The sequence below is a fragment of the Sturnira hondurensis genome, unplaced genomic scaffold (genome assembly GCF_014824575.4).
Source record: "Sturnira hondurensis isolate 20B ecotype Veracruz unplaced genomic scaffold, ASM1482457v3 Scaffold0022910, whole genome shotgun sequence".
NCBI lineage: Eukaryota > Metazoa > Chordata > Mammalia > Chiroptera > Phyllostomidae > Sturnira > Sturnira hondurensis.
Genome location: NW_028095541.1, coordinates 8,951,389 through 8,959,677, shown reverse-complemented (window position 1 = coordinate 8,959,677; position 8,289 = coordinate 8,951,389). Strand labels below are relative to the sequence as shown.

The window sequence follows — 8,289 nt, the reverse complement described above, 5'->3', positions numbered from 1 at the left end:
CTCCGAGATTCCCATTTTCTATCATATACACTGTTATTTAGGCCCAGGGTGACACTGTGAAATAGGAAAGAAGCAGTTCCTAAAGAGCTCCTCCTTCTGCTTGTTACTGCTGTGTTTTGTGTCCTTCTATCTGAAACTTAAAACAGTGTTCTTGAGAATTCAGTTATGAACTTTTTTCTATTATTAAATCATTATCTCAAACTTTAAAAATACTTTTTACTTCTTTACTAGAAAAAATGTATTTTCGTTAAGCTAAGGGAGATTTGAGCAGTATCATGGGCTTTTAAAAGGTTTTGTACAAGCCACTTGTTTTGAAACTTAGGGTTCATTTCAACTTTATAAAATAGTCCTAAGTCCTGTGAGAAAAACAATGTGTTTCTCAGAACTGGTAAGATAAGCCAGTAATCTAATTATGTAAATACAATTGCTGTGTTGTAATTATGATTATTGGGTTATAATGGCAGCCCTAATGTGGAGACTTTGTTTAAAAAATGCTTTTGAGAAAATGTGTTGTAGTTTGAAGACCTGTTGCTGAAGAATGAGAGAACAGAATGAAAACTCTCTTGGTATGGAAGTGTATCATTAATTAGGTAAAGAAACCTAACCCCTACATTTTAACAAACATGAAAACCTATTTGGCATCCAGGAAACCAAAGTAAACAGTGATTTCTGAACCAATCCCTACATCCTTTATGATGTTCTGTATGTACAGATGATCCCAAGCACTGGGAAGACAAAAAGCAGGTCTCCTTCTCTTCCGCGAGAGTGAGTTGGGGGGAGGGGCAAGGGTGGGCGGAGTCCGGCGGAAGAGAACAGAGCCCCGGGGCAAGGCTGGAGAGGATAAATGGGTTAAGATTTCTGTGCAGTTTAAAAAAAGAGGGAAATATTTCCATATAAACACAGCAAGAGGGAAGAGAACAGAGAAAGTAAGAAGACATGTGACCGGTCAAGGTGGTAAATGCTGGTTTTTCTCCGAGCACCAAAGCCATGACCCTGTGAGTGGAAAGCCAGGCAGAAGCAGGAACGGATAACAACATCCACCTCGTGTTTGTTGAGTGGAGGCAGGCATCATGGTCAGGGTCACAGCTTGTTTGCTAGACCTCTTACTTGGCGGCCAGACAGCTGGCCGCCGTCAGGCAGGTACCGCACCGGACGGAGGGGGCGCGGCTGTGCGGTTCCCGGCACCGCTGCCCGGCGCCGCCCAGCGGTTCCTTCCCGATCATCACTCCCGGTCTGGTCGCTCCAGCCGGCTTCCTGCTGGCTGCCTGCCAAATAAGGGATTTAACGAGACGGATGTGTATTCTGTGTATGTAGTTTGAGTCAAAAGTTATGAAGGCGTGTAAAAATGTTCCTTGAAAACTTTAAAATCTTTAAGAGTTTGGAAGTAAAGAATGAGACCTACAATTTGCGTAGGTATTCATTCTTAAGTAGCGAGTGGTGTTTGCTTTATGGCACTGCATAAATAAAACAAATTTCTCCCAGCAACCATCGCCCCGCTGCACTACGTCTGCCAGAGTAGGGAAACGGGGCCACACCTGCTCCATTCCCCTAATGAATTTTTGCATCTCTCCTCCCCTGTGCTATTAAGTGTTGAAAGGAGGGGCCACTTAGTAATTCTACACCTGTTAAGTCCACGCCTATCAACCCCTTGAGCTTCCCAAACAAGTGTGGGGCAAAGCATGAGGACGTCTGAACCTGGGTGGAGATGGCCCTGGCCACTGCTGTCTCTGGCTTTGCACTTTTTTGTTAAGCGTCCCTAATGTGCGTCCTGCAATGGCAGTTGATGACAGCAATTTGTATTCCAGAACGAAGAATAAGCTGCAGTCAGCTCAAAATGATTACAAATCATCAAGACGGAGTAGTCTGCCACCTGAACTACTACTAGGGCACGATGCTAGAGGAAGACTCCAAAGAAACATCAAAAACTTGGAACCCATTCACCTGAGACGCCCGAAAAAGAGACCATCCATATTTCCAGGTAGGAATTGTTACATTTACGTCTGCCAATTAAAAAAAAAACAAAACAAAACCGTACAAGGCCTGTATTTTATTTGTTGCCATCAGATGTGTGCCTTTAAAAATTTACTTGGGTCACATTTCAGAGTTTAAAGTAGCCAAATCAACATGTTTGAATGTAAAAAAATACAGTGATTATTCTCCCTGAAAGCAGCCCCAGCCCCGTGCCTTTTCTTTTATTTTTCCTAACATCTTTGAGGGTCTGCAAATAGGCAGCTGTTTCATTACTTGTCAGGAGTAGCTTTGCTTGCAGTCCTTCAGAAGTCCCTGCTGCCTTTCATTCTCTGGCATTTTTTCTTTATTTTGCAAGATTATTGGATTGTTGAGTGAAGCTGATGTTTGTGTGCCCCAGAAATTAACATCATTAAGTATTCGAACGCATGCTTCAAATTCCTGTCTTGCATCGGAGCCTGAAACCTTTGGTGGAAAAGAGCTCAATGAAACAATGTGGATGGTGAAATGCAGGAGAGCTCAGATGCCCCACTGCTTTTAAATGTTGATAGAGGGACTCTGATGTCTGATTTAGATGTCCCTGCCTGGGTGGTTCAGACATGAAGATGGTGTAAGATGCCTGTGACAGTGAGCTCTTCCTGAGGGATTACTGAAGAATATGAATTTAGTCAACCTGATTTCAATAGTATTTGCATGGGAATTTCCTGGGGAAACTGAAAGTGGCTTTTTTGTTATGATTAATTGGTTTATCAAAGTCTTTGGAGAAGATAGATTAGAAACAACTGCTGAGAGCTAACTCTATGGTGGTAGAAGAGGAAAAAAAATAATTTGATCAGACTTTACTTCATAAAAATGGTACTGACTGCCCTGACAGCTGAGTCTTTCTTTGCATTGCTTTAGAAAATAGCTGGAAGGTGATTTAGAAATATGCGGCTCAAGGCCACAACCTGAAAATTACACTGCTTTAAGGAAGCTGTTGTTTCATGAATTTCTTTTTGGTTCAGTAATGTTGCCCTGATGTGAAATTCCTCTGCAGGAAAAAGTAAAGCCCAGACTGGCGAGGGCCAGTGGTGTGAGTGTGTGAGTGTGTGAGTGTGTGAGTATGCTGGAGGAGAAGGAAGGGCTTCTGTGATATGGAAAATGCTACAAGGGGGAATATTTATGTGTCTAAAGTATCTCAAAACAGTTGCTTTCTGTCTGTGCTCTTTGATCTGCAAGCCTGGAAGCATCTCCCCTCCAGTTGGTTCCCTAGCACTTCAGGAACCTTCTTCCAGCCCTGTTCTTCACCTGCTGTGCTCTCTTCTCTCCCTTTATTCTTTGGGTTCATACACCTGGAGCTATGTAGGTATGATTCTTCCTGCTCTTCTCCACCATCAAGCCTCACTCCCAGCCCTCATGCGGGCTTCTCCTCTTTCCAAACAACCAGATTCCAGGACACTTCACTTCCTTCAGCCACAGTTCCCATTTTGGCCACTCTTTAAGATCACCTAGCTCTGGGCTGTAAGCTACAGTCACAAAATTGTGAGAAAACCTGTTAGCTTGAACCTCACACAGGTTATGCTTTCTAAGATCATGAATTGTCATGATTAATGTAACAGGGTGGAGTGTGAAAAGAGCATTGGACTTAGGGGAGCTGAGTTTTAGTTTAGACAGTGTCCCTAAATGGCTGTGTGTGTTTTCTAAGTCACCTCATTGATGCCTATTGCCTACAAGCACATTATTTATTTCTGCTTATTTCTGACCCCCTGTCCTTTCCTTGGGAACAGCAACAGGAAATGGCTCTTACCATCTTTCTCCCAGCCTCTCTGCTAGGGTCTCCAGTTGACAAACTTGAGAGTCACCTGCTGAGAGTTTGAATACTACTGGCTGCTTGATTCTTTCCTTCAGCTAAGCCTGACTCCATTGTCAGGCAGGTTGCATGAATTTCTTTTTATAGTGGATGACTTAGAAATCCCACTGGGCTCAAATCCTAAAAATTAACTGTAAATGGAAATGTGGGTAGATTCTCATTTCCCATTTTATACTGCTATGTAATTGGACTTGAGGGTCAGAGAAATTAAATTGCAACTCAAAATTAATAACTGACAAAACTAGGCCTCAGACCTGGGTTGTGGTACTACAGCACTGAAGCTGCTTCCCTCAGGTATGGTACACCCCATTTTGTTGTCTGTCGTTACTGTTGCAGGAGAAGCTCCCAGACATTCAGTTCTTCTTGCCGATGCAGTAAAGAATTACAGATATGCAAGTGTATTAGCCTGCAAACAGGGTTTGTTGGTGATATGTTCTCATGGAAGAGAATAGGCCTTGCTGAGGTCAAGTAGAAAGACAAGTTCAGGAGTGGCAAGAGCAGGGATAACCAGAGGCCAGGCAGCCAGAGAGAGAGCTGAGAGGGAGCCCTTTGTTCTGAAGACATATATACTTGGCAGGATGGGGGTGAAGAAGTTACATACTGATTGACAGGGAAAGGTGGTGCCAACTTTCGGTGGGGCAGGGGCATGAATACCCAAAGGTGTTAATGGGCTTCTTCCTTTGGGCACTGTGAGCCCTTTCCTGCCTTTCAGGCCTTGGGATAAAAGCAGTTTCAAAGGCCTTCTTTCCCAGATAGTGGAAACCATGCATAGGATTTCAAGCACTGCCCTCCTCCCGTGTTAGCCTGGTATTTCCTGTGATGTTGTAACACCTGGCAAGATTACTAGGCCAGGCTCAGGACAGCTGAGTTAGTGGATGAGACATGTCTCCCTCCTCCTCCCTGCCTTTGTTTGCTGTCTGCTACCTAACATTATGATTTGTCTGAAGAGATTCGAGCCTGGAGGACACGTCAGTGTTCCAGTATGCATTTGTCTGGACCCTCACATGCACACAGACAACTTCAACCTGCACCTCATATCTCATATTTTCAGTCCCGTGTTGAATGACTGATGAGTTGATCAATTCATTCATTTACTCACTCACTCATTCACTCATTCATGAAATATTCATTCTGTCCTGAACTGTGTTAGGAATAGACCTTCAAGAATCCAGCCACATAGCACCCTTCTGTTCTTATCTCACGTTTTTCCTTTAAGGGCCATTGCACCCTGAGGATATTTACACATCCAAAACACAAACTAGTTTGCTTCTTTCCCTTACTTAGTATTCTTCAGTGGTTGCCACTGTTCTTAGAATAAAGTTCAGACTGTATAATGCAAAGTACAAGAGACTGTATAATCTGCCACCGCTTCCGTCCCTAGCCCCATCTGTTAGCACACCTTCCCCTCACATCCTCATAAATTCAGCCAGCTTCAGATCCCGATGGCCCAACGTGTGCTCTTCTAGGGCAGGTGCTATACACCCCACCTGCAGAGCTTTGCCTCTCTAATTCCTACCTTGGCTTCAGGTGTCAGCTCAGCATTCCTTCTTCTAGGAAGTTTTTACCTCCACATCTGGGCTAGGTCCATTCTGTGTCCTTCTCATAACACCCAGACTATATTGTAATCGTCTGTTTGTATTTCTTACCAACCAGTGAACCAGGGACCATATCAGTCTTGTAAACCATCATATCCCTAGTACCTGTACCATACCTGGCACATAGTTTCTGCTCAATAAATATTTATTTACTCAAATTGTGCAAAACTGAATTAACTCTTGGCATAGTTTGTATGCTCTGCCTTCTTCCAGACTCTATTTGTGCTATTCTTAGTCACCACACACAACATGCGTGCACATGCATTCCTGCATTCTTACTGTGACCTCCCATTTTCTACCTCACCTTTAAGGGCCAGTTCAAGTTTTCTGACTTCTACAGCCACCCAATCGTCCACCTCCATCCTCTTGGAGTTCTTTCTCTATTATGCCAGCACCTCCTTGGCCTCAGTGCTGTATAAAACTGTAACAAAGAATCCTACCTAGGATTGTGTTCAATTGTCTTAGATTGTACATGGATTCAGTGGCCACTTTGCCATTCTGGTGTAACTGTTAAGTTTTTGTTTGTATAGAAACTCTTTGAAAACATGGACTATATCTTACATGTCCTGGAAAGGCCCAACTGTTTAGGAGGGGGAATTTGTACATAGTAGGTATTCAGTCAACATCTGGTAGTTTATTAACTAATTTGCTGTGCAGCTGTGTCCACCCTGTAGGGTCTCTCTGATTGTAGCTCCAGGTAAGAGCTAGATGGCAGATAGAGACTGTCAAAGGCGAAGGTATTTATATTGACTTTCATCATTACAAGAACTCTTGGTGGGAAAGCGCAGGTATCCCTTGTCATGGTGCAGTTCATTCATTGAAAAGTGTGTTGGGATTATAGCCTAGAACTATTCTAGATTTTGGTGGAGAGCAGAGGGTAAGACAGCATCAGATCCAGGCTGATGGGAATTTTCCTGTCAGGGTGCTTGCCTGTTGTGCAACTCAACAAATACCTTTTGGATACAGGAATGAAGGATCACCATACTGACAACAATGAATCTTAAAAATATAACCGATATACTTAAAAACCATACTTTTACAAAAACATTGAAACCCAACACTTTTTATTCCATTGAAGAAATCCCAACAACTGGATGCTAGTTTGAGCTGTGCAGTGCCCCAGCCTCAGGTCTCTCAGGCCTGGTGTTAACAGTAACACTCTGTCTGCAGCGGGCAGCAGCCTGGTTTCCCCTCCTCCTGAAAGACTTGCAGCAGCTCCATAGCAGTGGGCGCAGCCTGGCCACAGAAAGCAAAGGAAAGAGAGAGAAGCAGTCCTAACACACACCATAGTTACAGGCACATTGGGTGACAATGAGCATCATCTACACCTGGAAGAAAGCATGGCTCAGGTGCCAGGGACACTGGGCTATTCTTTCAGCACTCTGAAGCAAGCAAGTTGTATATTCAATAATCCAGTTCTTAAAATACCCTACTGATTTTACAGTCATCTGTTGTGAAAAGCAAGGAGCCATCTGCTCTGAGGAAACAGGCAGCCACGTGGACTTCCTTGCTGTGCAGTCAGAGGACAGCGTGGCAAGGGCTGCTCAGAGCCGGGAGGAGCAGGGGGCTTTGGCCAGAACTCACATGGTGGATATGCAGTGCGGAGGTTCATCTTGATTCTCGTTTTGACTGAATTCTCTTCACAAGGCATTTTTTTTCAAATCCACAATCTAAAAAATGCTATTTAAAATAATTATATTTATAATTAGGCAGATTTCAGACATTTCTAAATGAAACCGCTTCTTTTGTTTGTTTTTCTCATGTGCTGATTTTTACTGAAAACACAGGTCATCATTACAACAATAGCATACTGCCTCCCTTAGGGTGACCAGGAGGCTGTGAAGACAACAGTTTGGTTCCAGTTGCCTCTTGAGCACCTACTTGTCACAGGCACAGTGGAAGACACTGGAATTAAGCATACCTCCTCTACTGTCCTGTTCTCTGTTAGAATTCTCCCATTCCAGAACCAGGCCTGCTGAAGACTACACTGATGACACTTCAGCATGGACCTACAGGGACATAGAAAAGTTTGGTCAGGGCCTCCTTAAAGATGTGCTGTGACAAGAGAGCCTCTTGGATGGTGTTTAGTTGTCACAGGCTATGCATGGGCTTGGTGGTTCTACTTTGTGATAACAGGAACTATGTTTCATGCACCTGAGATTCCCACAACACCCACCACAGGGATTTGCATGTGGTAGGTACTTGCAAGGTACTGAAATGGGCAAGGTGAAGATATGTGAGGATAAGATGTAACAACCACTCTGCGGGCCCCATTCCAGCCTGGTTGTTCCTAGGCCACTTCCAGAGCAGCCATGCTTAGGGGCCAAGCTAAGAAGCCTTGGAGGCAAGATGTGGACACTCTCCCCTCATTAAATGGTTTCAGCCAATGAATGTCACCAGGTGAGTAGCTTTCTCACCATGGGGTTCAAGTTCTGATCCCCATCTTACTAAAAGTAGAACCTGGGGTAAGTGCCTTGATGTCTCAAACCAGTTTCACAGGTTGTGTTAAACTCAAATGAGATAAGGTGAGACTGTGAAATGATGGACCAGATTCAACAATGTTTTCTTAGTCGTTGGTGCCAGTAGAGGTTTTGTTTTCATAATTTAGTACTCTTTCTTTTAATGGGTGGGTAGTGGGCGTAGTTGTGATGCTTTTGCAAATCTTCACAAATGGAAAGCTATCCTAAGTTTTGCTAAGCAGACCCTCTGCTAACATAAATTTTATATGATGAAATGCCAGGAAAGACTATTTCATTTTAATTTTCTCATATAAACGGATAACATGGAAACTCTTCTTTGTAATGTAAATTTCTATGTAGTTTTCTTAACATGCATCATAAGACTTGAGAGTATTGTCATGTAAAGCCTTTGAAAATT

At 43.4% G+C, this 8,289-nt stretch overlaps 1 protein-coding gene across 2 annotated transcripts in view; it reads left to right on the top strand.

The window, feature by feature from the left end:
* The first annotated feature begins 1,662 nt into the window (after positions 1 to 1,662).
* The window catches only part of FRY (FRY microtubule binding protein), a 449,099-nt gene continuing 442,472 nt past the window's right edge, over positions 1,663 to 8,289 (top strand). For both annotated transcript variants that reach the window (XM_037037290.1, XM_037037291.1), the window contains exon 1: positions 1,663 to 1,978. In XM_037037290.1, the coding sequence (XP_036893185.1) occupies positions 1,774 to 1,978 (205 nt within the window). In that variant the 5' untranslated portion in view covers positions 1,663 to 1,773. The remainder of the gene's footprint in view (positions 1,979 to 8,289) is intronic.